This window comes from Musa acuminata, chromosome BXJ2-5 (assembly GCF_036884655.1).
Source record: "Musa acuminata AAA Group cultivar baxijiao chromosome BXJ2-5, Cavendish_Baxijiao_AAA, whole genome shotgun sequence".
NCBI lineage: Eukaryota > Viridiplantae > Streptophyta > Magnoliopsida > Zingiberales > Musaceae > Musa > Musa acuminata.
In genome coordinates, this window is record NC_088342.1 from 46602241 (window position 1) to 46629556 (window position 27316).

A 27316-nucleotide genomic window follows, 5' to 3' on the forward strand; every position below is an offset into this window, starting at 1 on the left:
TCTTGATCCAGCTAGGTGGCGGTCCCCGCGGTTCATATGCTGATGGATGGTGGAGATGGCAGATTCGACAGTTTTGTAGAAGCATAGTTGGAGAGGATCCTGACCTGCGCAGGACGGAAGGTGTAGAGAGTGTTAATTTAATCGGGTCGGTTCGGTTCGGTGGGTCGGCCGACCTCCGATTTTGACTCGACCGGGGCAGCTGCATCAACACGTAGCCTTTGTCATTATGTATTGGCGAAATTGCATGGGGATTTCCGTGGAAGTGAATGACATTGACACACACACATATATATATATATATATATATATACCACTTCCATTTGTGATAATATTATTCAATATGAGTCAAAAATAAAATCAAAAAACTATTTCTAAAATAATTATTTCTATAATGATGAAATTATATAGTGTTTGTTAGGGTAAACACCTTTTTCTTAGCCGTGACCCAAGGGGTCGTCTCGGCTCGTTCGGGGGTCCGAATGGCGGGGATCTCCCTGGGGCGTTGCTCGTCTCTGCCAAGGCGGTTGGGTGCGGCCTCGGATTCGGGGCGACGCTGCGACTTCCTCCGGGTGGGGATTCTGCGTGTCCGGGCGGGGGCCTTGGCTCGGTACCTGCACAAAGGTCGGGTCGGGATGCTCCACCCGACCCCTCCGACGATCAAGTTAGAGAGTGACGTGAAGGTCGTTTTCCTTCCAGGAGCAAGTCCTCCCTTTCTCCTTCTGGCTCGGGGGTGTTTATAGGGGGACTCGGCATTACCGGGCGCGCCATCCCGTCAGTCGGGGCCGTACCTCTGATAGCGTCCGACATCGCCGAGGATGTTGCGTAGGGGACCAGGGAATCGCAGGGTATGGGCGAGCTTCAACCGCTACCTACTTCTGTCTCGTCCTACTGTGCTGGGTCAACTGAGGGGGCTGTGGGCTCAGCGAGGTTGACGTCCGGACGCAGACCGTCACCCTCATTGCTCTTCCTGGGGCGCCGCGCCTGTCCACGTGCGAGGGACGTTGCCAGGAGCGGGGTCCGCCATTTTTTGTCATATCAGTGTTAATGCTAATTAAACTTAACAATCAAATGAGAAAGAGGTGTACATTATATATATATATATATATATATATATATATATATATATATATACACAACATAGATTAAATCATTAGTTAGGAATTGCATCAAATCTTATATTTTTTTTATGTTCCAAAAAAAAAAATATATATATATATATATATATGTAAACTATATGTAATCACAAAAATGCATATATATAAATCGCCTTAACCAATTAAACGACTCAGGTCAATGAGATTAAACTACAGGCAAGAAGATACGTTGCGACGCTGTACGGCGTACGCGCTTAGGTGGCAGATCACAAAGCGTTCGATGAGAAAGGTTTTCGCCGAGTAATTGCGTGTAATACTCACGCGTAGGATAAGCGCGTGGATTTCTTATTGTTAGAAATCGCGCTTAATCGCACCGTCGAGACGCACCGGTCTTTCGAAATGAACGGCTATCGAGCATCGACGGGCTCATGAAACAAGAGGTCTACTCCTCGATTCATCGATCGATCGATCGATCGATCGAAAGAGAGATGATCACCAGGAGCTCGATCGGGAAGGAGCGGTGCTCACCGACGTGAACCAACGGCCGTTGGATGTCATGCTCTCCCAGCCCAATCTCTTCGATCTGCGGTCGGTTCTCCGGTTCCCGTTTCTTTAGTTGCACGATCTCTCTTCACTTTGATCGCATTCGATAGATCGTCGCTTTAGATTCACGGCGTCCCGATGCACGCTTTCAAGTTCCGATCCTATTCGGATGCATGACGGCATCGGGTGGATCTCAATCGAATGCTTTCTTGGGGGTTGTTCTTCGGAAAGGCTTCGTCTCCGAGGTGAGACTCTTTCCCATAATATCGGCAAATGTCCTCTCATTTCTTGTCGGAATTGGGTGATTGACATGACCAACAAATCTTACTTCGCAATGATCACTTATTGCTTTGTTTATGCTTATGCTGCATATCCTCTAATCTGCATCTCACACTGCCGCATTCGATGATTAAGAATGTTCAGATCCTAAATTGTTCCTCTGGTTTTTGGTTGGAAATAAGTCTTTTATGTAAGCAATTATTCTCGAATTAAATTATAGAATGATATGATGATTTGATATCAGTCCATTACTCAGGACTCTTGAGATCAACCACAGGTGACGGACACAGCCAATATCTCGACCTTCTGAAGCTATTAGAAAAGGTGACTTCCCTTCTCACTGGGCTCATTTGTTTCTCTGGAATTATGTGGGTAGGAGCAAACAAAGTCAACTGATAAAATCTTGTGTGTGGAAATCATGAAGATACAAAAATGAATCGAGTTTATGGATTCGAGGGGTTTCGGGTTTGTCTCTGAAAGATATCACAATCAACATCAATGAAATTAATGAGTACATGATGCTCACATGTAGACTCGAGCCTAAGACGTATGACTTGTACACCATTATACTAATCAACTTGGATATCTCAATAGAGACACAATTCATTTGAGATTTGAAATCCTATGAGTATATGTGTACTACAGGCATCTCCGATGCATCGTAAACAAAACCCTAAGAAAATAAACCCTACATTTCCCCCATAGTATTTTCATTAGTGTTTTACAGACATTGTATCCTTCATTTAAGTTTGGAAGAAATATGATCAATGCTAGCATATCTCTATAGGTTCCAGTGTCTTTCTTTTGTTGCTGAAGAATCTATAGGTTATTGTGAATTCCAACTGGAAATTGGCAGAATTAGATATGTCATTTTAGTTTGGAAGAAATATGATAAATGCTAGCATATCTCTATAGGGCTTGTAGTGTTTTTCTATCATTGCTGAAGATTCTAATAGGTTATTGTGAATTCCAACAGGAAATTGGCAGAATTTGACGAGTCTTCAGTGGATCATGCAAGCTCAACTCAGGTCAAAGGAGGAGATCTAATGGGTGTGGATCCACTGGAGCTTGCATTGCTAACTTCTGCTTCTCATTCTTGCAGTCGTTAATTTATTGCTGATTCAACAGCCTTTTTTTGTATGGTCAGGAAAGCCAAACTTGCAAATCATGCTAGAAAAGGTGTACAATGCTTTTTTCCAGGTATAACAACCTAGTATAATTGTTCTTCCATTATTATTATCTTCTTCACTGATGTTGGTCTCTGCTTTTTGTGTCTATAGTTGCAAGAGACTCCTTTCAGATGCTTGCATTTTTTGGTTATCTTTCCTGACACTGAATGCATATTCTTAGTCTCTGGCATCAGCTGTTAATTTTTGGTGTCATTTTATTTTAGCCCATGGCATTAATTATACTGTCAGAACTGGGAAGGCTTATCAATTTGTAGAGTCAGGAGCCAGAAAAATTATTGTGCCTTCACTAGTGTTTTAAGATCAGTGGAGCTTAAGAATAATTATTGCACAGAGTCTCTGTTCTTGGCCAAACATGACAATGTGGGTTAAAACTATGACAAAAAGAGAGAGAAAACTATGACAATGTGAATGTGTGAATTATAAGATTATCATATCAATAATGTTTTTTATTTTATTTCTTTTCATAAGATTGTTTTTTTATGTATGATAGGAAAGAAAGAAATGGTGGATGCTCCTCCGATCTACATCAGGAACTTCAATCAGATGATCAAACTCTATGGTACTTCTTCAACCTCTCTCTTATTTATGATCCAATATCTTTATAAGTCGATTTATATTTGACGTGCAAAATATAACTTGAATATACTATGCAAGTCCGATACATATCACATAAATAATTTTAATTCACTGATGTAAAAAAAATAGATGCAAGATTTAAACTCATGATTTGTTCTCACACTATCATGATGCTTTGCTTGGGATGATCAATAGTTTCGGAAGCTTAAATTATTAGGAAAAGGACGAATAGATTTAAGAACTTGTTTGTTGTTGATGTGCTTTAGTTTCTCGTGAAGTTTGCTCTGTCACTGATACAACATTTAGTGCAACCATACAAGGCCTTCAGTAAGCGTTGCGTCCTTGATTGATAGGTACTTTAAGCAAACTCAATTCCACCCCTTCCTTTCAATACCAAACATTGAAAGGGGTCACAGAATAATGGTCCATTACTGATATAGGCCCCTTTGGTTGGGGTGGGAGCCTCCTGAAAGCTACAGGCTTGACACTCTAAGACGCTAACGCTCTATTCCATGATCTTGCTTTCGGCTCCCACTAATAGGGATAGATGACACATTTGGAACGATATGATAGAAATAATTGGGATAAGTAATGGTTTCACCACTGATGATTTGGTTCGTGATTATTTCTTAAGTAGCTAATAATTGAAACAAAACGATACATAGGGACAAAAATACCAAAATAGCCTTGTCCTTCATAACACTCATAAAAGCCACACCCTGAAAAAGATGGAAAACGGAGGGCGTTTCCGTCCCAAAAAAAAAGGTAGCTGTCCGTCCCGTCCTCACCCGGCCATCACCTGTTCTAGTAAGCAAAACTGCCGGCAAGCGCCCGGCCCCTGACGGCCGCCCTTTCCCGGCGGCTCTCCGCTGGAGCGGCGGCAGCAAGGGAGCAGCAGTCCCTCATCCCGCCCTCCTCGTCCATAACTATCTGCCGACGCCGACACTCCTCGCTGCAGAAGGCTCGGTCCCCTCTGCAACAATACACCCAGCTAAATAAAACCATTTAGAGAGAGAGAGAGAGAGAGAGAGAGAGAGAGAGAGAGAGAGAGAGAGAGAGAGAGAGAGAAGAGCGGTGTTTTGATCTCTGAACACCCCAAACAAACGGTATAAGAAAGAAACCCTTTTGTTTCCGACCTGTACATATAGATATCTTCGCCTAGCAGAAGTTTTATCCTGCAAAGATAGCACTGTTCCAGAAAAGTGCTCTCATGGGTTGAAGCAGCAACGGCGGAGGAGGAGGATGTGAGAGAGGCGTTCTTGAGGAAGGAGGTTTTGCTTAGGATCTGGGCTTGCTTGGGGAAGTTCGTTTGGGTTTCTAGGAGGACGCTTAGCCCCGCCATGTGCTGCTTCTACTCCACACACTACCCACTCTTCTTCTCCTATCTTCCCCTGAGGAGGCGACGAGTGTAGTAGAGCGCCTTAAAGAGGAAGAAGGGTCGTGTCTGCTGCTCCGCGGGAGCACTGAAAGGCTAATGCTTGCCCTGATGGGGATTGGGGGAACAAGGGGGTGGATCTTTTCGACCTCGGGCCGGTCGCTGGTTTGTCTTTTACCCATATATTTATTGCCGACTGCTGTTGAGGGTGATACATGTTTTGATTTGATTGGTTGATGGGGGACGGGTGCCTCCTCACTCTTTTTAGTGTGGTAAATCCATAACATAATGGATATCGCTATAGTTTCATCATTTATTGATTAAATTATTATATTATTCAATTATAGACTAGGTATATATAATCAGCAGATTCATATTATATGATTTTTTCATGCTATTATCTTTTTTGTCCAATTATTCATTCCATGCATTATAAATTCTCATCGTCTCAATATACCTCCTGTCGCCTCCTCGGCGAGCAACCATCGTTGTCCACCCTATATATTCTACCATTGCAGCATGGAAAATGGCTTGCTCGTGCACTCACTTTGAGCCCATATGATTCGCTTCCCCTAGCTTTGGAATGCGTGCTCATTTTAGATTTCACAGTAGCCATGCATGACCTACGGATGTCACATCTAGTCACGTATTTAATTCTCTGTTCAACTCATTCTCTTCTTCTTCTTTTTTTTCCCCTCCAAAAGCTGACAAATTATATATTTCTTACCAATTACCATCAATGCTACATAAATTATATAGTAATTCTATATTAAAAATGAAATATTTTTAATTGCTTGTGTTGACTCTGTATATTTATTTATTTTTACTTATATCTCTTCCGATTGACATGTATCTCAACAACATTTAAATTCTGCCTCAAATTTAACTTGGATATTCTTATTTACCCTTAGTCGATTCTAATCTGATCGAGAAGTATCTTAATTCGATCTCAATGAATAAAACAGATGTGATAACTTCAATGATAATTACGTGCCATCCTCGTTCCGGACTCGTCCCAGACTGGCCTCCACGTGTCCCCCGCGGCAGTGGTACCACCCAACCTCTCCCATTGATGGTGATGGTGATATGGACACATGAATCTTGGTCCCTACGTGACCAATAACGCATACCACCAAATGCCAACTCTGCAGGGAAGAAGATGCATTGAACAATACATGGGAGGGGGCAGCGCCAGTCATCATGGCACTCATCTATAATTGCATGTTGCATTTGCTCGTCCAACCAAGTGACAGAAGACATACTCACCCCACTCTTTACCAATCTGGTCACCTCACCTCCAAAATTATAATCTATTTCTCATACATATCTTTTTAAATTTAGTTTTTCCCCATATATATATATATTTCATAAAACAAATAGAGAAACTTATGTTTGTACTTTATCAGCTGACTGGTAGTAATAGTTTTAATTGACATTAGAAATATTTAAAAATATTATTGGTTGAATGAGTTGTTAAAGTGTCCATATATAGATCAGTATATATAGGTTATATTAATATTTATTAGAACAAAATATAAAAAGGAGTAATAGTAATTAGTAGGGTGACATTGTGTGTATTATCATGTACGATGGTTACTGTCTCAAGTTTGAGTTCATGCAAAACCCTTTTAAGGAAATAATTCAAATATTAAAGTATTATAATTATTATTATTATGCACAACATATGAGAAAATATTTAGTAAAATCAACAAGACGAGGACGAAGTGGCCGATTACTGTTTCTTATTGGGCCTCATATGGATCACTGGACGGCCCATACGTCCGTCATCAGGACGGTAGACAGTTCGTTCTCTTTCTCCTGGTGAACTCGCAGTGCGAGATATTTGTCCACATTTCAGAGTCTTACCCGGAAAATTACCCGAAATATGATTCTACGGTTCTATGGGTTAATTGTGGGCCCGCTTTTTTGTGAGGATAGGCCATGTGAATTTAGGACGTCCGATTATATGGTTTCCGAAAACCCTAGTCGCTCGGTTGGTTCCTTTATAAACTTGTTACTCAGCCGCCGCGCCGAGAGCACTGCAAGAGCTCTTCGCCCGAATCGACGACCATGGTAAGCGTCGAGCCTGATCGTTTCTCCCCTCTCTTCTCGTGGAACCCTATTCTCCTTCTCCTTTCTTCGTGGATTTGTCCTGGTTCTGATCTCGTAGATGTTGTTCGTGGCAGGGTATCGATCTCGTTGCCGGCGGTCGGAGCAAGAAGGCCAGGCGCACCGCTTCCAGATCCGACGATGTCTACCTCAAGCTTCTCGTTAAGGTCTGCTCGGTTCCTATTGTTGTTGGCTTCACCTTCTGTTGTGACTGGGGAGCTTCATTTCTTCTTTGTCTTGTTGTTTTGATCAGCTCTACAGGTTTCTGGTGCGGAGGACCGGAAGCAAATTCAACGCGGTGATATTGAGGCGGCTTTTCATGAGCAAGATCAACCGGCCTCCCATCTCGCTTAAGAGGCTAATTACATTCATGCAAGGGAAGGTCCGAACCTTTTGCCCTCTTTCTCATTCGTTTCGATCCTAAGTCCTCTTCTCGTAGTTGATGTCTTCTGTATTCGAGCTGTGTGATCTGTTTGGTTTCGATTAGGATGACAAAATAGCCGTCATCGTTGGGACGGTTACGGATGATAAGAGAGTGTACGAGGTGCCCGCTATGAAGGTGACGGCTCTAAGGTTCACTGAGACGGCTAGGGCGAGGATCCTAAAGGCCGGGGGAGAATGCTTGACTTTCGACCAACTTGCCCTTCGAGCACCTCTGGGGCAGAACACTGTATGTCTCGACCTGTTTCCTATATGCAATCTGAACTCGTCTTTGTGTATTTGTTCTCTAGCATTTGTTTACTGGCCATCTCTTTTGTCTAATTCAATCAGTGTGGGAATGATAATGTAGAATGTCAACTTATTCTTCTGTTTTTGGCCATGCAATCTATAATTATTGCTTAGCAGGCACGATTAGTGGGATAATTTTTTTTGGATTTTTCGTGCCTGGAATGCTGTAGAGCTATATCTACTATCTGATGCAAAAATTGAAAACACTGACTATTCTGTCAAGGAGTTATAGGAAATGGTGGTGTGTATTTAAGTGATTTGATTCGAAAGGACTTGTTTGTTTTGTCGTCAAAAAGGCTAAAATTTCATGTCAATATTTTGCACTAATGACTTGTTTTTCATCTTTGATTCTTGAGGATATCTTATTCTTGTTTGTAATTCTTTGGCAGTAAGATATGTTTAGAAATAGTTGAAAATTCATTTTCATTACTTTAGACCTGTATAATTGAAATTGTTTCAACATCAGTTGAGGGATTCGTGATTGCAGTTAGATCAGGAAGGGTTAATATGTTCTTCATATTGGCCATTTCTGAAATGATCTTAGACTGGTTGGGTCGTTTGAATCTTCTAATATCATTTCATGAGTCCTAGCTACTCTTTGTTGAGTTTTGACCAATTCCTACAAAGCCTCACTTGATTGTTTTTTGTGTGATTTGGACCATGGTTGATGAGGCTTGACCAGTCTGCAAACATATAGTAGAATTTTTTATCCAATTAGATTCTCATTTTGTTCAATATGAACAAAAGTTTCTTTTGTCACCCACTATGTGTTCAAACTCCTATTTTTTTTACTTTTACCAAAGTTATAATCTGAGCTCATTAGGGCCCACGATCTTGTGTTTGATTAGATTTTGATATTTTATAAATTTTGTTATTTATTCAATCAGCATATGAGGAACATCCTATTCGGTGCCTTGATGTCTTAATTACTTAAAGAGTTAATAAAACAGTTGCTTATATTTGATATATTCCTTGGTGTATATTTTTGTGGTTCCCGATGATGCCTATTTTGACCATGCTAATGCTGAGTTGCTTTGATGACAATTCGTTGTATGTTCTGAGGGAACCCTTTGTTACCTATTTTTTTCTTTCTTTCCTGTCTTTCTTCCTTTCTTGCTTTAGTTTTGTGCGTATGTGTTTTTTGGGGTGGGTATATCAAAGTGATGTTATTGTTACTCATCCCATTATCTTTAGCTGTTAGAAGCTGTCCTATCAATTTGCTTCATCACAATTGCCATATTAATTCGTAACATTCCGTTTCTGTTCAAGCCATTTAAATAGGCTTTTGTACTTAAGCCAAGACTCCTTTGTTCATTTTGGCAATATTATATTACTTAAGTTACATACCTTACATTAATCTGTTTCTGTTTGTTGATGATGGCACCATGTAACACTTTTGAGTGGACAATATACATTTCTGGGGACGACTAGCACTTGTTATTAGTTTTTTGTTACTCTGCTATCCATGTGGCTAGTATTCAGCCAATTAGTTTGCTAAAGATGAAACATCTGCATCATCATGATGAAGTTGCAAGATGAGAATGTGATGTGTATTCTTCATCCGAGTGATTCATTCTATGACGGCTGACTCTGATATGTTAGTATGACTTTTATTTGTTAAAAATTAATTTGATTAATTAAAAATCTAGACACAGTTAGCAACATTCGATAGAGTATTGTTCTTTTATGTTACCTTTTTCATGTTTTCCAACAATCAAATAATGTGTATGCTAGAACTATCATTTTATTTTTAATTATTGGATATTATTTTATGCTTGGATTAGCATTCAACAAAAAGATCCATCAGGCAGCCTCAAATGGTTGTAACCTAATGGCTTCTTGTTTACTACTATTGGAGCTGCCTCTTTCCTTTGGTTTGTTACAATGGATTGTGGTTATATACAAGGGACTCGTTGTTATAATTGCTTTAAACTCTTCTAGCTCCTATCGACTTTTCTAGCTTATACTGTGCCATAATTCATCTTGATGTTACGTATAGCCCTGTTGTTGCGAATTGCATGTTCATGAATGAAAATTCTAGCAAAAGAACTTTCTGTAGTATCAGCAAATGTTGATTCAAGAAGTTGCGTTCTTTTATTTTCTGATCGGGCATATTCTGTTTTCTTCAGGTTCTCTTGAGAGGCCCGAAGAATGCCAGGGAAGCGGTGAAACACTTTGGTAAAGCTCCCGGCGTGCCGCACAGCCACACAAAGCCTTATGTCCGATCCAAGGGGCGGAAGTATGAGAGGGCCAGAGGACGAAGAAACAGCAGGGGATTTAGGGTCTAAGTTTGATAAGCTGGTAGATCTCTTGTGTCTTTTACCATTTGGGAAGCAATCACACAAGTTACCATCTCGAAACATTGACCTTCTTGTTCTGTGATTTTGATTGAAGTTGGATGTGTTTTCGGACCTCATGTTAGCAGTCGATATAAGTTGTAGCTGGTTATGATCCCAATTGCGGCGGTGCCTCTCCCCTTCTCTGCCCCCCTGCTATGCACAAATCATGTACTGATATGTTCACAGTATGTATTATCCCTCTCATCGTTTATATTCATATGCACCGTTGACGATGACATTTATCTTTTTATCTTTCTTGAACACCCAACATGGCTAAGAAAATTTCATCATTTCTTATTAAAATATTATAAAATTTACTTCTAAATTCATCGACATATATTGATCATCTCATCTGTCAAGGATTCAGAATCAACTTGAATTCAGCATTCACAAGATTGCTCCGATATATGATGGGTAACATAACATAATTATGTGCTATACTAATTTGGTGGGAGATTCGCTCCATGTTGGGCTACTTTCGAACTGGTATATTATATAACAATGATGTGACTTGACTATTATGTTTTGCTCGCTTAAATGACCCATCATAACTCACGATCGACCGGCCCATGCAGGCTTAACTCACTCGACCCGAATCGATGCAGGCTTAACGTCTACCCACGCGCTTTCGATCCGGTTTTTATCAAATCAAATCACGTGCACATCCATCGAACGGGTCCTCATCCAACGGTCCATAAATTGCCACCCATCACGCGTATTTATAGCAGTCGCTGCCGCATCCTTTCTCCGCCGAAAACGTTAGTATTTTATTTCCGACGTTTGAATTCACCCGCCGGTGACCGCAACGGTACTCTCAAGATATTCCCCTCGATCGTCCAACCTCCTCATCCAACGGTCGACATCCATCCCCGGTAACCTAGGACACGTCATTCTACCTGTCTGCTGCACCTCGCAACTCTTTATGCCCATTATTAAAGTACACGTGGCAGCGTTTCAATTTCTCCTGTAACGAACGACATCAAATTTGTCGAATCGTCGATGGCCTCGTAAGCCACGCACCTTTATTTAACCTTCTCCTCGTGATCCGCTGCTCCACCTCGTCATCTCTCCACGTTTGTCTCGCACGCACGCTCATTAATTTCACCCACGGCTCCGATTGGGGATGAATTCGTGGAGCCCGCGGAGAACGTGTGGGGATAATTGTTGGGCGTCGGCGTTAACGTGGTCCTATTTCCAAATTTTATCTCTATTCTAGGGTTTCATCGTCCCCGATCGCCTCTGTCTCTGCTCCGATTTCGACCTATAAAGGGAATCCCTTCTCCCTTCTCTCTTCCATTGCAGTTGAGTGCCTCCTTCTCCGTCGTATAGCCCATTTCTCGATCTCTTGCTTCCTGTCGGTGGAGGAGGATGTCGCTGCGGCCTAGCGAGAGGGCGGAGGTCCGCCGGAATAAGTACAAAGTGGCCGTGGACGCGGAGGAGGGCCGGAGGCGGAGGGAGGACAACATGGTCGAGATCCGGAAGAATCGGCGGGAGGAGAGCCTCCAGAAGAAGCGACGGGAAGGGATGCCGGCACAGCCCCTCCCCCAGACGGCAATCCACGCCTCCGTCGTAGAGAAGAAGGTGATCTTCCTTCGACTGATCTTTTTGATTTCTATGATTTTATTGGCAGATCGGGTTGATCGATAGGATTCCTGCTGATGGGGGTTAGGGTTTTGGATTCGGGTCTCGTGATATACCGACTTAGCTGGTTGATTTGTTATTGCAGTTGGAAAGCCTTCCCGCGATGGTGGTGGGTGTTTATTCTGATGATAGTATTCTCCAGTTAGAAGCGACCACGCAGTTCCGTAAATTACTCTCCATAGGTATGTGCTCGATCAATGAGTCTGCAACGTTTTGCTCTTCCAGCTTCTTTCTTCATATAATATTAGCGATTCTGAATTGTTTAACGAGTCTGTTTATGCTGTTTGCCTTTTTCTTATGTTTTGTCAGAACGAAGCCCTCCAATTGAGGAGGTGATACAGTCAGGCGTAGTTCCTCGATTCGTGGAGTTCCTCACGAGGGAAGATTATCCTCAACTTCAGGTCGGAGTTCTTTCTCCCAAAGTCAATTCGACTCGATTGTGCTTTTTCTTGCTGCCTATGGCTTATTTCTGCTGTTTTGGTTGCTTGCTTTGGCATGTGACAGTTTGAAGCCGCATGGGCTCTCACCAATATTGCCTCTGGCACTTCAGAGAACACTAAGGTTGTCATAGATCATGGTGCGGTTCCCATTTTCGTTAAACTTCTCAGTTCCCCTAGTGATGATGTCCGTGAACAGGTACAATTTGTTGCATGTTAGGTGTTATTTTTGTGTTATTCATAAATTTCTTCTTTGGAAATGATTTAGATGATACATTATATGTTGTGCAGGCGGTGTGGGCCTTGGGAAATGTGGCTGGTGATTCCCCAAGATGCCGAGATCTCGTGCTTTCCAATGGAGCATTATTTCCACTTCTGCAACAGCTGAATGAGCATGCTAAACTCTCCATGTTAAGGAATGCCACATGGACTCTATCGAATTTTTGCAGAGGAAAGCCACAGCCAGTCTTTGAGCAGGTTTGTCTGCGTGCTGCATGAGTCGTCGTTTGTGCTGCCCAAATGCATTTCATGTTTGTATTAAGTGCTGTTATGAAAATTTGACGTGCAGGTTAAGCCTGCACTTCCAGCCCTTGAGCGGCTAATTAATTCAAATGATGAGGAAGTGCTCACAGATGCATGCTGGGCGCTATCTTATTTGTCTGATGGTACCAATGACAAAATTCAAGCTGTACTCGAGTCTGGCGTCTGCCCGCGACTTGTTGAACTTCTACTGTATGATTATAGTAACATTACCTTTTAATTGCTATTTTTTCGTCTGTTTCAAAATGTTTATATTTTGAATGCTTCTATGTCAGCCATCCTTCACCCTCTGTGCTTATTCCGGCCCTTCGTACTGTTGGTAATATAGTGACAGGTGATGATGTGCAGACACAGGTATGCTCAAGTATCATATGTGTTTTTGTCATTCTCTTCCTTGTTTGCTATGATTCATTATACTATCGCTAACTTGATAATTGGTGTATCTGTTTGCAACTTAGAAACTTGGATGAAACATGGACATGGCTTTGCAATTTAAATATGTTTATCTACTCTATAATTTTTTTAGGCTGGAATAAATGTTTTGTGTGAAAACTAGTTGGTTGTCAAATTTGTGTTTCGTTAATTAAATGATTTAAAATCTATGGAATGAATATATTTCTGTCTACTCTATGTTATGTTTGTGTTGGGCTCAGTGTTGCATGCATAAATTAGGTGGTATTCATAACTATTGTGTTCACATTTTTTAAGATAATGTCACATTATAAAATGACAGGTGGAGAGGAGGTTTCTATGCGCTGTCACAATCTTGATTATATGTCAATGATTAAAGATGTCATTTTCTTTTCTGCAATTACATGTTTGATATGTACCATGTTGACAGCATACTGTCACTTGAGAATGAGGAGAGTTAGAAGACAAGGAGTCAGGAGGGTGAGGATGAAAAATGGAAGAGGTGGATGGAAAGAATACAATGAGCAGGAGAGGGGAGATGGCTGAGAAGTGGAAAAAAAGGTGGGTGAGAAGAGTAGAAGGGTGTGCTCAACAATGTCAAGACATGCTAACTTAGCCAGCTGCTATTGCTCTTGCTTACCATTCACTGGGGCTATTAGGTGTATGTGTGTGTACCCATAAAGAGAGAATGGGGAGAAAGACCGGGAAGCAGAGGCCCTTATGTTTATCCCTTGTCTAGAAGACTCTTGTTTAAATTTGATAGGTTCATGTGTTGTGGTTTTCTGTAAAGTAATGTATTATATTTTAGAATCTTAAAATTCTTGATTAAGTATTTTAGAAATTTGATATTTTTGACATATATACGAATATTTCATTTTATTTTCTCAATTTTTTATTTTTTTTATTTTTTTAATGAAATATATTTTTTCCTATCTGTATCGGCATCCCTTTTGTCATGTGCCAAATGAGTTCATAATGATAAGATCTCGATCTTGCAAACCACAAGCCTATCGATTGGTTACTTATGTTTGTGCATTTTCAATCGGTTACTTATGTTTGTGCATTTTCAATCGGTTTGTTTCATCGAGTTCCCCCATTTTCTTTTCCTCAATGCTCTGGTGCACTGATCCCTGAATGTGATATTTGGCTAGATTATTATGTATTCATGCTACTTGTATTCTGAAGCTAGTTCATATGTTTTCTTTCCATGCTCTTTCTTTTTCTCATTAAAATGTTGTTTTCTACAGTATGTTATCAATCACCAAGCCCTTCCTTGTCTTCTGAACCTCTTGACTCACAATCACAAGAAAAGTATCAAGAAGGAAGCTTGTTGGACCATATCGAACATCACAGCTGGAAACAAGGAGCAGATACAGGTGTGTTTGATGGAAATATATAAAAAAATGTACATTAAGAGTTTTTGCATATTAGATGCTCAAATCATTCGTTTACGAACAAGTTGTCTAAATCTTATTGTTTATGTAAAAATTATTATTTTTTCTATTGTGTACATTAGTTCCTCTGCCAGTTTTCTTTAACTACTGTCAATTTAAGATGATCAACCTATAAGAACAAAACCATTTTACTCCTGGTTCTAACTCAAATTTGTTTGATTATTTTTTTGCAAAGAAAGAAACTAAACTTTACTTAATAAATGAGAACATCCAACACTGTCTGCGTCAGAGTGAACCAAATGTCCAACTCATTTATTATGATCGGGCAAAGGGGACCATGTGGGATGAAAGTTTGTTCAAGATGCTAAGGGCATTAAGGGCAATATACGATTGTTTTCCATAGCAAGATGATCAAGAGAATTCTTCTAGGAGTTGAATAATCATATGATATGCACCAATATTGTTAGTGAAATATATTACAAATAGTTCATCAAACTTAACCTGAAATATTGTTAATGAAATATTATGCTATGTTGTTCCTCATCTCTGGTTGCCTCGGTATCCACCTTAAGCCTCTCCTCGTTTTTGAATAACAGATGTGGCACCAACTAAATTCTATGAAAATAAGAGATACGAGGGACTTTGTGCAAAATCAAGAGATTTGAGGGACTAATGTACAAAACGTGGCACCAATTAAATCCTATGAAAATATCCTGCATCTAGAGATTTAGATTCGCTATTTGACTCTAACAACTCTTGTAATTCAATTGATTGCAGGCTGTAATAGCTGCTGGTATTATTGGTCCCCTAGTGCATCTGCTGCAATCGGCAGAATTTGATATCAAGAAAGAGGCAGCGTGGGCCATCTCGAATGCTACTTCTGGTGGTAGTCATGATCAGATTAAGTATGTCGACTGATAGCTTTTCTGTTTGAATGTTGCATTTGATTTTTATTTTTGGAAGGCCTCCCACTTTTTATATCTTAGGTTAACTGGTCTCAAGTGTGTTTGTTCAGGTTTTTAGTTGACCAAGGCTGCATCAAGCCATTGTGTGATCTCCTTGTCTGCCCAGACCCAAGGATCGTAACTGTTTGCTTGGAAGGGCTTGAAAATATCTTGAAGGTTGGCGAAGCTGAGAAGAACCAAGTTACCACTGGAGGTGTGAATGTGTATGCTCAGATGATCGATGAAGCCGAGGGCTTGGAGAAGATTGAGAACCTCCAGAGCCATGATAATACTGAGATCTACGAGAAAGCTGTGAAGATCCTCGAAACATTTTGGTTGGAGGAGGAAGATGATGCAATGCCTACGGGTGATGCTGCTCCAACTGGATTCCATTTTGGGAACAATGGCCAGAACACAGCTCCATCCGGTGGATTCAACTTCAGCTGAACTTTGGTAGGAACATGATGCCATGCTTTTGGGTGATAATCTGTACTACTCGAAGGATGATAATAAATTATTACGCTAACTTTCTTGTGTCTAGAATGCAGGGTCTATTTCCCCGGAAACTGGAAATCGTTCCAGTTCAAAGTCAGTGGGGAGAGTGTTGTTGCTGGTTCGGATCATGTCAGTCGAGAGTCAGGTGTCGGTCGAGGTGGTTGAATAAAAAACAAGGGTTTTATGGAAGACGCCATGTGTGATGACACACTTTGGCCTTCTGGGTTTCGAATGAGTGCATGCTGTCACAGCTTATGAAGTACAGGTAAGCGAAGGGGCTCGCCCAATTAGGATACGAGTCATGTGATACTTCGTCACAGGTGATGCAAGTGCAGGATACCAACTTTTTTTGGCCTCCTGTAAATAGCATGAACTTTTTCTAGGGTTCAAGTGAGGTGTTCCCAAACTATTTTGTGGCCTTCGCCAATCAGTACAGTGTGTAGGTTGTCATGTAAGTCTTCCCTACTACAAAAAGGAAAATGTGATATCTCATTTTGTGTCATATTATATCTTTGGTACAGTGTGTAGGTTGTCATGTAAGTCTTCCCTACTACAAAAAAAGGAAATGTGATGTCTCATTTTGTGTCATATTATATCTTTGGTAATTGAGACAGGTTTCTCTTTGCTTGTATAGATATAGCATCTAATTTTATGAAAGATTATGATATTTTAATTCAGTGTTTTGTGCTCTCCTCGGAAATTATTGTTACAGCATTAGCCATAAATAGCATGATTACTATATGTGTCAAGTATGAGTAGAGTTCTTTGAGCCTTAATTTTCTCTTTTTTCGTTTGTTCGTTCGTTCTTTAATGGTCTCTCTTATATTTTAACTAATTTATATTCTTTAATTCATTTTTGAAATTTTGTGTTTGAATTATTTGGTATAGTAATTTTCTCGTTCGTTCTTTAATGAAGTTAGCATATATCCAATTTAATCTAGCCTTGTTAATGGAAGGTTCAGATTTGTCCACACACTTACCAAAGGTTATGATTCGATATTTTCATATCTTTTATATATTTATTTATTCATATCTTTTGTATATATATATATATAAATAAAAGATATAAAAAATATCGAATCATAACCTTTGGTAAGTGTGTGGACGGTCAAATCAATACAAAACATGGAATATTAACTTGAAGATGAACAGTCAAATCCCTCGTCGCAGTAAAACTAACGAAAAGAAAGAGAAATAGATTCTTCTTCTTCTTCTTCTTCTTCTAAGCGACGCAAGTCGCATGGAGCTCTCTTCTCACCGACCAGCACTCGGAGGGGCACTACCATCACAGAGCACCGGGGTGTCCTCACCGGCCGTGGACGAGGTCCTTGAACCAGTGGAGTCCCCTGCGGAGGGAGATTCTCACCCTTCTCTCCACGGCGTACGCCTTGTACCCCGCCACCCTCCGCCGCCGCTTCGCTTCCGGGTGTCTCGACCACCACGGCACCGCCGACGACGAGGAGGAGGACTTGGCCGCACCGGTCCCCGCCCGAGGCCCCGCCGGCGGCCGGCGCGCCGCAGGCACGATTTCGGACCCCAACGGCGCGTCGCGGGCCTGGTTCCCCATCCGGTGGCCGCGGTCGAAGTCGCGCACCGGGAACAGAGAAGGTTCGAGTACGAGAAATGGCTCGCGTCCTTCACGTTGGATTTCATTTTGCGTGGCGTGGTTTTAATACGGTGGTGAGAGGAGGAGGAAGGCGGACTGGCGGAGGAGCGGACTCGAGCTGGCAAATGATTAGCCACAAACGGTGAATGGTAGTCATCTGTTTACTATATCAAGAAACAATAAACCTTAATTAAGAATAATTTGTCTTAAATCGGAACCATTACCACTCTTTTCAGGGTACTCATGGGGAGATTTGAATTCAGGATAATACGCTAATCTCTTTCCTTACTAAATTATTCAGTATCTTCAAAAATATATCAAATGGAGATTAGGAACATTCAGACTAATATTAAAAATATTCTAAAATCGATCCTTCTAAAAAATAAATAATATATAATTTTATCCATGTCGTATCATAATTTGTTTTATCTTATCCATTTAAAAAAAATTAGTAAGTGAAAAAAAAAATTCTTTCTATCTATGTCGTATCATAATTTTATCCATGTCGTATCATAAATAGAGTTTTATCCCTCTTTGTCTATGTGGTCGTAAGTCTAAGATATTATAAATTATCTTACTTTCACACCTAAATGGATAATAAAACATTCCAATAAATATTTCGTTCTCTCATATCCAATACAAAAAATTGGTTATTCATAGTATAGTAATGATTGATCATTTTTTATCATTTTTATTCTTAAGATCGACTAATTTGATCGTTGAAAGGGTCGAATTAAAAAACCTACTCTTAATGAATGATATTTCATTCAACCACATGAGTCAAACCAATAGAATTTATCTAAGCCTACAAGTAAAAGTCAATCTATATTTTTATGAAATTATAATAAATTTTTAACACATATGTGGGCATTATAATAAACTTTAATTTTCAAAACAATACTAAAATCACTATATATATATATATATTTATTTATATATCCCAATTTTGGCTCGGATCAGTTTCTAGAGTTTGGCGCTCCGGTCGACGCCGGCCGGTCCGATGCAAAACCCTAACCCCTCCGTAAGACAAATTTGTCCTCCTACCCCGCTCAAAATTTCACGATGATGACCTGACCTCGTGAGACGAGATCGGTTCAAAGCATAGGGGTATAATAGTCAAATATCAGAGCAATATAAGTTGCCCTAACGAAGTCCACTTATAGTTTCTTCTTCTCCAAGCTGCACTCCCCGCCTCGCGTCGCGTCGCGTCGTCCCCTCTTCCTTATAGCAGGCCACACGCGCCGCTTCCAGAACTCTAGAATTGATCGGTCGCTGCCCTTCGTCTCGAATCCATGGGTTCTAGGGTTCTCTCTCGGGCTTCGAGGGGTGGCATCGCCCGTCTCTTCGTCTCGGCTCATTCGCGCAGGGAGCCGCCGGTTGGTGGCTTCCATTCCCTGAGGGAATCCGCTGCAGGTTCCGTTATAAAGGTGAGCTTCGTTGACTCTTCGTAGTTTATTGTTCCTGATTGCTGCTCCGATGCAGATAAAGTTTTGGATCTTTACATATCGTGTCGTAGATTAGTCTTTTTCTTGCTTTATGGCTCTGATTTCGAACCCTAACAATTTTCTTTGAGTTTCTTTATGGTTTGGTGATGGATGCTTTAGTAATCTTCTAAGTTGGGTACTTGTTGGTTGTGTCTAGTTCGAGGGTTTTATACAAGTGTTGGATATTCTTGGAGGTTTGTGTGATTCGTGCTTCCAATACCATGTTGTTACCTTTGAGGTTTCACTAAACATCTAATTAAAGTATCATGTTAGGTGGAAGAAATTTCCATTGAAAATGTTTCTTAGACATCAAAGACATCAAGAATGCCAAAGAGTGTGGTACAATAGTAAGATTGTTCCTTTGCAATTTGGGAGATAGTCACTTTAAATACTTAAAAGATAAGACGGCGGACATTGACCCTCTCTAGACCCCATATTGGCGAAATGCTCGGGCACTGGATACGCCCTTTCTTCACATCGAGAAAGCCAAGTCCTGGTTGGTGTCGTCCCTACCTTCGCGGGGCGGTGCTGTACTCGGTCGTCACCGTCCCGGCCTTTGTGGGGCGGTGCTGTATTCGGTCGGTGCCATCCCGACCTTTGCGGGACGACACTGTACTTGGTCGGCGTCGTCCCGACCTTTGCGGGACGGCGCTGTACTTGGTCGACGTGGTCAGTTATGTTGACCCTGGTGCTGATGTGGCTGTGAATAGTAGTTGGAGGACAGGTTACCAAAATGTGCCCTATCAAATAGTAAGATTGTTCCTTTGCGATTTGGGAGATAGTCTCTTTAAATACTTAAAGATGAGACGGCGGACATTCACCCTCCCTAGACCCCATATTGGCGGAAGCCTCGTGCACTGGACACGCCCTTTCTTCACATCAAGTAAGCCAAGTCTGATGATAAAGCTACCTATTAACTGCTAGTATTGTTGGGTTGATGACTAATTAATGGCTCCGCAATGTGTTCTTTAAAGAGAAAGAAAGGATCATCATCTGTTGATCTTGTTGGCTTAATGACTAATTGTTATTTGATTGGTCAGGTTAATTTGTCACACGATCAAGGAAACTTAGCCTTAAGGCCACAACTATTTGGGAAATTTGCATTAAGCTCTGCTTGGAGAATCATCAACGATCAAATTGAGAGGAATAATATCTCTTTTAAGCATTTATGATAATGTTTATTGTGGTAGATGCTAAAATGTATCGAGTCCTTGGTGTCTGCTGTTTAGGTCAAGATATTTGACACAGAGAGTAAGCCTTTTGTTCTTTTAGCCGTTGAATCGGTCATATATATGTTCTTTTAAACAAATGACTGGTGCTACAATATGAGCAAAGGAAAGCCTACAATCTTATGCATCTCAGATTGTTAATCCTTTGGAATATGTAGCTAATGTTGTAACATCCCCAACTGTAATCCCACATGGATAAAGACATTTTGGGCCATTTGGTTCTAGGTCTATCAAGCGAGGGACAACCTAGTGAGTCAGATCGTGGCAAGTATTGTCAAAGCAGACTTGGTAATACCCAAGTAGAAAAGGATAATCTGTGAATAGGACTGGAGGTACATCACCTCGTGAAGTCACAATTGGATCAGATCTCACATATACTATGGTAGCACTCCCAAAGTTTTGTTCAACATCAAAAGCGGAGTAGACTTTCTTTATATATTCTTGATAGCTTGCAAATATAACAATTGTATCTTGCTTATGCATTTTTCCTATTCCAGTATGTTCCTTTTCAGCGGAGTCAGTTGTTGAGACAATCAATTCTCACAAATACGACACTCCAAAGATTTGGGTACTCGTCATCTGCATCTCCTCAGCCAAATCAATCAGTGGATCATGACAATGATTCAGAGAATACTTCAGAAGTTGGAAACAGAACCGATGCTGATGAATTTTCTGGTATTTTTTTCTTCTCAAAAACAGGAAAATGATACATCTCTTAGTTCGGAATTTAGAGATTCTGTGACCCACTTTCGGTAGAAAGAGGAGGATAATCTCTGAACGAACTGCCTTTTCTGATTCAGATGAAAAACCTGAACTTTCATTCGATGAACTCGTTAAGCTCGTAGCAGAAAAGGAAGAATTACTGAAGTTGAAGCACAAAGAAATTGAGAAAATGCAAGATAAAGTTCTACGCAGCTATGCTGAAATGGAGAATGTCATGGACAGAACAAAACGTGAGGCAGAAAACGCAAAGAAATTTGCCATTCAGGTCTATCCTGTTATTCATTTCACCATCATAGAATACATAGCTTAATAATATATTCTATGTGCTTCTTCGAGTAGATCTTTTATCTGACCTTATTTGGTATACATTAAATTACTTAGAACTTCGCTAAGAGCCTTTTGGACGTCGCTGACAATCTGGGAAGGGCTTCATCTGTTGTCAAGGAAAGTTTCTCCAAAATTGATGCTTCCAAAGACACTGTTGGAGCTGTGCCGCTACTTAAAACTTTACTTGAGGGTGTTGAAATGACAGAAAAACAGCTTTCGGAAGTATGTGTTTCTCCCCTTCTTAGTCAATGACACCATTCTTTGTTCATCCATTTTTTTTATATGGTTTTTGGAGGCATAAGCTACAAACCAAATTTAACCTTTTGATCTTACTTGGTCGGAGTTTGGAAATCTTTTAACATCACATGTCAGTGACGTACAAAATTCCATTTAGTTATAAGTTTGTCATATTTGATGTTGCACTCACTCAATAGTGAATCGATCATCATCATAATAAATATATAATGGAACATATATTTTTAGATAATTCCTGCCCAGACATGGAGTAAACAGATACAGTGACTTACTGCTTTGATGTGACCCATGTGGAATTGAATGCTTAGAATTTGATATTGGAAGGTGCATGTGTCTAGGAACAGTTTTCCTTCCATGTAAAGTGGAGATGCAAGATTCAAATAGCTAGAGATGAAGTATGTTTGTCTTTTCCTTCCACATAAGGAGCATGCATTGTTCTTCTGAATTAGTATTCTCTACATTTTTTATAAAGTACATGCTAAAAATCATGGTTGCTATTATTTGCTGTAGCAATAGTTATCACATGTTGCTTCACCTCCATCGTATGAAATTAAACATTTGGTTCCTCAAAAGCTTGTCATGCTCCTGTTTCCAGGTCTTTAGAAAGTTTGGAGTGGAGAAATTTGATCCAATAAATGAGCAGTTTGATCCGCACAGACATCTTGCAGTTTTCCAAATACCAGATGCTTCAAAACCACCTGCCACAGTTGCAGCTGTTTTGAAGGTGATATGTCACTTTTCTGTTTTTAGTGAATAGAACATATCATAATTTAGTGTGTCATTGTTTAACTTGGTTTGTAATTTTATTGAATTTTTATATGTTTCTCTTGTGGTTTCAGTCGGGTTATACGCTACACGATCGTGTGATTCGCCCAGCCGAAGTTGGCGTAACTCAATCTCTTACTAATGAGCCTGCCGAGGGTTCCAACGGGCAAGCCTAGTAGTAGTCATGCCATGGTATTCTTGAAGTTGGGTGTAACTTGAGCTTTGAATAATGAGAAAGGGACTTTAAATGTCGAAGTGAGTTTAGGAGTCTGTGATTTGAATGTTGTTGTACAATCCTCTGACCCATAGGTTTAATTTGATTACACACACCGGAATCAGTAAGCAGAAAGGGAGTTGGTGTGTTGATCGGATTTTGTTTTGGGAATTAGATCAAACTAAATTCAAGAAGAAATTTATGGTGCATTTTCTTTTCACCGGAACAATATATTTTAGACTGCTCTAAGTTATCACGTGGAAAAGTTATTAATGCTGCATTAATGTTTGAGTTGCATTAATGTTTTCCTAATAAGCATCATTTCTTTAATGTTTTACGTGCATCACTTCTTTGAGTTGCATTAATTGAAATTATATCTATGCATGTGAATTTAACGGATGGTTTGCAGTTTCTGCATGATTTTATCGTTGACGTAAACATTCAAAAGATGTAGTAGTCAACGTTTACCTCTGCGCATTTGATCTCCGTCTGTTTCATGTCAGAGGAAAAATCTCCCAACTGCAAATTTAAAAGCGAATTATTATTAGGCTACGACTTGACAATATGCGATGAGCATGCCACACAATATTTATTAGCAATAAACAAGAACTCAAAAGGTTAACAACACAGATCATTCCATTTATTTTAATCAAAAGGTCACACACTATGCAATAGTAATAGCATAGGTTTCTAAACCATCCATCATCATACCGCATATATTAGGACATGTAAAGTCATGCTTCCATGAACCTTTGCTTAGCACCACAAATAGTAGATAGAGAATGGGCATACCGGCAACTGAACAATTCAAAGAATCCGTGACGACCGTTGGCTTTGTTTATAATTGAATCTTCCCGGCCAAGTACCACGAGTGCATGGCAAGGCTGCCGAATGCCATGATGTTGGCCAGTGAAGACAAGCCATGAATCATTCCAAATTTCTTGTTCATAGCTGCGAGTTGCGGATTTGTTTTTGCCACTTCCATGTTTTTAGACCATCCAATTTCTTCACCAATGCTTAGATCTCTCTCAACTTTGTGCCGCTTTTTCATCATCTGCTCAAGAAAGAAAAGAAACCGTAGATCACTTAATATAAACCATGAAGACAATAATTTTCACTTATTAGTCATATGTGCCACTTTTTCATCATCTGCTCAAGAAAGAAAAGAAATGTACATCACTTAATATAAACCATGAAGACAATAATTTCCCCTTATTAGTCATATGTGTCGCTTTTTCATCATCTGCTCAAGAAAGAAAAAAAATGTACATCACTTAATATAAACCATGAAGACAATAATTTCCCCTTATTAGTCATATGTGCCACTTTTTCATCATCTACTCAAGAAAGAAAAGAAATGTACATCACTTAATATAAACCATTAAGACAATAATTTCCCCTTATTAGTCATATGAGATTTCACAACCCTAACATCATGTGATCTTTAAATTCATCAAGCACTACCAATCTCTCAACAATCTTGACCATAAACCCTAATCCCAACTTGTTGGCACCAGACTTTGGTGTTTGTGGACCATGACACGATAATAAGGCACATTCTATCAAAAGACAAAAAGTCTAAAATCTATACATAACAATAAAATTTATTATTTGTAATTCATCTCCCGAAGAAGAGATATCTAAACCAAATATTGGGACAAATTAACTGCAGTAATGCTGTACTAGTCATTTGACATAATTAGCTGCAGAGTTTTTGCATAAACTACACTTTGGGGTAATCCAAGTGTACGACTTTCAGTGCAGAAGTCACATACGTATACAAGTGGCTATTATGTTCTCAGCATAGTTTAGCGATGATAGAGAACATCACATCACGTGCCGTGCCCCTCTAGATTGTAAATAAGACATAGTTTAGGAATTTTTTTTTATTTCACCTAAAGCAACTTTGAGTGTAAGGATATTCACAACTATATTTTGTGATAATTCACCAAACAAATACAACTCCCTCTGTTCGCTTTAGTAGTGGTGAAAATAAGAGCCAAGGATTTGTCTCTCCTAGCTAGATCTTTTTAACCAATAATAATAACATTCAAGGTGATTTGACCATGTAAAATATCAGACTTATTTAATAAACTTAATGCTTGTCGTTTCTCACAGTATGGAACAGTAAACAACAAGCTATACAAGCATAGGTATGAGCATGAACCCTTTTTCTTCTAACCCAAACATGCTTTGACAATGCAATTACTGTTTTCAATCAGCCTCTTATGTCATTGCTAGCTTTCTCCTTGCTTAACTAAATCAATTCTAAACAAATACCAACCTGGACCCATACCACCAATGCTTTTCAATCACAAGAAAGAATCTCAAATGGGTACATTTCACTATCTCATCAGGAGAGTTGCATCATCGAAACAAAACCCACATGAGTACCATGACAACAATATTTCATCATGTAACTGTAAAAGCACAAGCATAAATCAGTGGAAGAAAAAAGAAGTTCAGTAAACAGGCAATGAGATAAAGAACAACCACACACCTGTAAGTTCTCTCACTTTTTTTGAGGTTAGCTCACCATTGAATTCTAACAATCAGCAATATAACCAACCAAATAGAATAACTATCAATTATTTCGTACTTTTTAGTAAAGAATATAAGAATAATGTTCATCTAATTCTGCAAGCAAAAAAGAAATGGCATATCTTAAACAGCAGGCCCAAAATCCCAAACCAGCTTGGCAATGGGGAGAAACAAATGGCTTCAGGTAAGAAAAAGTGTCAAGACATTGAAGTGGTAAGAAAATGTTCATCTTAAACAGGCAATGAGATAAAGAACAACCACACACCTGTAAGTTCTCTCACTTTTTTTGAGGTTAGCTCACCATTGAATTCTAACAATCAGCAATATAACCAACCAAATAGAATAACTATCAATTATTTCGGACTTTTTAGTAAAGAATATAAGAATAATGTTCATCTAATTCTGCAAGCAAAAAAGAAATGGCATATCTTAAACAGCAGGCCCAAAATCCCAAACCAGCTTGGCAATGGGGAGAAACAAATGGCTTCAGGTAAGAAAAAGTGTCAAGACATTGAAGTGGTAAGAAAATGTTCATCTTAAACAGGCAATGAGATAAAGAACAACCACACACCTGTAAGTTCTCTCACTTTTTTTGAGGTTAGCTCACCATTGAATTCTAACAATCAGCAATATAACCAACCAAACAGAATAACTATCAATTATTTCATACTTTTTAGTAAAGAATATAAGAATAATGTTCATCTAATTCTGCAAGCAAAAAAGAAATGGCATATCTTAAACAGCAGGCCCAAAATCCCAAACCAGCTTGGCAATGGGGAGAAACAAATGGCTTCAGGTAAGAAAAAGTGTCGAGACATTGCGGACTAAATGACTGAATTACCTCAATGGTCATCGGAGTGAAGACGATCAGGTTGGAGAGGTCGAAGCCGAGCGCAGAAAGGAGGAACCCGAGCTGATACTTGTCGATGGATGAAGCCGACCTCCACGGATGGAGATAGGCGAACGCCGCTACCGAAACCGCCGCGCAAACAGACACCACCGTGAAGTACGCTGGAAACATCTTGCTCTGAAGATTTCCGAACTGATGCCTCGGCAGATTTCTGCAAGACCAGACCGATTCCTACGCTTATTCCACAAAATCCAGTTCAATTTCCAAACCACAAGTAATAGAAATCAAACTCTTAGCGAATTACTTGAACATGATGATGCCACCGATGAAGGTGACCCATAGTGCGGCGCCCCAGGCGGTGGCGAAGGCGAGGAGGTGGCAGAGCTTGACGGCGGTGATGGCGCCCGCGGGGGATTCCGGCCCCGAGCCGAGGACGTCCGGCGCGAAGACGACGCCGACCGCGAGGAACGCCACCGCCGTAAGGAAGCGGGTCGACCACGACATTGGACCGCTCGGGGAGGAAGCGAGAGAGAGAGAAATCTAGGGTTAGGGTTCTAGCGGACGGATCGGTAGGTCCTTGAGGCGAGGAGGACGGCAGACGTTGCTTATCAAGCAGCCACCCATAACGAACGGAGAACGGCCCATTCGGTTAGGGGGTAATGTGATGATCGACCGAAATTACGATTGTGCCACAGAAATTACAAATGAAAATGATTTTTTATTTTTACAAAAATAAGTGACGAAGTTTGAATTTAATAACCTTAGTTAACTGATATCATTAAACATTAATTGAATATGATTACGAACTCAGTAAATAAGTCATGTACATTATTATCATAATAATAATAATCATTAATGTATAATCATTTTTTCCTACACAAACACTGTTGACCTCATGAATTCTTTTTCATCGTTGTCGATGTTGTTTTAAACATTAAGAATGATAAAGGAAAACCATATAATTTTAAACCATGTATCAGTTTCTGACTTGCAAGTGTCACAAATCCAGACTTGAATCAGATATTGAAGTTTCAGAGACTTCGTCATCGGTTTATGCATATGCAACGGGGAAGGTTATGCAGTGCTGGATTCAGTATCAGTATCTGTCACCTCAGAATTAAATTTTAACTATACAAATGAAAATTAAATTTTAACTATATTAAAAAGATTCACACGAGACTTTGCAGAGTATTGACTTTACAGTTAAAGATTCACATGAAAGAACC

The 27316-nt window shown here is 40.0% G+C and overlaps 4 protein-coding genes, 1 long non-coding RNA gene and 1 other non-coding gene across 8 annotated transcripts; 5 read left to right on the top strand and 1 right to left on the bottom strand.

Annotated features, from left to right (window-relative positions):
• Window positions 1–1582: 1582 nt before the first annotated feature.
• On the top strand, window positions 1583–6226 carry LOC108952887 (uncharacterized). The gene is made up of 6 exons (XR_010486687.1): window positions 1583–1682; window positions 1761–1882; window positions 2173–2240; window positions 2893–3116; window positions 3597–3665; window positions 6023–6226. It is a non-coding gene; the product is annotated as an uncharacterized LOC108952887 (long non-coding RNA).
• A 792-nt stretch (window positions 6227–7018) lies between these two features.
• Window positions 7019–10470, top strand: LOC103986281 (large ribosomal subunit protein eL18y). The gene is made up of 5 exons (XM_009404238.3): window positions 7019–7130; window positions 7244–7333; window positions 7420–7548; window positions 7654–7836; window positions 10025–10470. The coding sequence occupies exons 1-5, from the start codon at window positions 7128–7130 to the stop codon at window positions 10181–10183; spliced, it is 564 nt and encodes a 187-aa protein (XP_009402513.1). The 5' UTR covers window positions 7019–7127; the 3' UTR covers window positions 10184–10470.
• Window positions 8886–8963, top strand: LOC135613305 (small nucleolar RNA snoR53Y). The gene has a single exon (XR_010487287.1). It is a non-coding gene; the product is annotated as a small nucleolar RNA snoR53Y (small nucleolar RNA).
• A 977-nt stretch (window positions 10471–11447) lies between the features above and the next one.
• On the top strand, window positions 11448–16773 carry LOC103986280 (importin subunit alpha-1b). The gene is made up of 11 exons (XM_009404237.3): window positions 11448–11815; window positions 11961–12057; window positions 12185–12276; window positions 12380–12511; window positions 12604–12789; window positions 12881–13044; window positions 13128–13206; window positions 14511–14639; window positions 15435–15562; window positions 15673–16054; window positions 16143–16773. Exons 1-10 carry the CDS (start codon window positions 11603–11605, stop codon window positions 16046–16048), a joined length of 1596 nt encoding a protein of 531 aa, XP_009402512.1. The 5' UTR covers window positions 11448–11602; the 3' UTR covers window positions 16049–16054; window positions 16143–16773.
• Window positions 16774–18863: 2090 nt separating this feature from the next.
• On the top strand, window positions 18864–22919 carry LOC103986279 (grpE protein homolog 2, mitochondrial). 2 transcript variants are annotated; one of them, XM_009404236.3, is made up of 6 exons: window positions 18864–19129; window positions 20913–21090; window positions 21216–21403; window positions 21520–21687; window positions 22316–22444; window positions 22560–22919. In XM_009404236.3, the coding sequence occupies exons 1-6, from the start codon at window positions 18995–18997 to the stop codon at window positions 22659–22661; spliced, it is 900 nt and encodes a 299-aa protein (XP_009402511.2). In that variant the 5' UTR covers window positions 18864–18994; the 3' UTR covers window positions 22662–22919. The 2 variants fall into 2 exon arrangements, with proteins under 2 accessions (XP_009402511.2, XP_064966111.1); XM_065110039.1 differs by having other exon boundaries at window positions 20928–21090.
• LOC135580859 (uncharacterized) lies at window positions 22668–26720 on the bottom strand. Of its 2 annotated transcripts, XM_065110041.1 has the most exons (4): window positions 26395–26720; window positions 26082–26301; window positions 23492–23753; window positions 22668–23218 (listed from the first exon to the last, which is right to left on the bottom strand). In XM_065110041.1, the coding sequence occupies exons 1-3, from the start codon at window positions 26592–26594 to the stop codon at window positions 23538–23540; spliced, it is 636 nt and encodes a 211-aa protein (XP_064966113.1). In that variant the 5' UTR covers window positions 26595–26720; the 3' UTR covers window positions 22668–23218; window positions 23492–23537. The 2 variants fall into 2 exon arrangements, with proteins under 2 accessions (XP_064966113.1, XP_064966112.1); XM_065110040.1 differs by lacking the exon at window positions 22668–23218 and having other exon boundaries at window positions 23318–23753.
• Window positions 26721–27316: the final 596 nt, after the last annotated feature.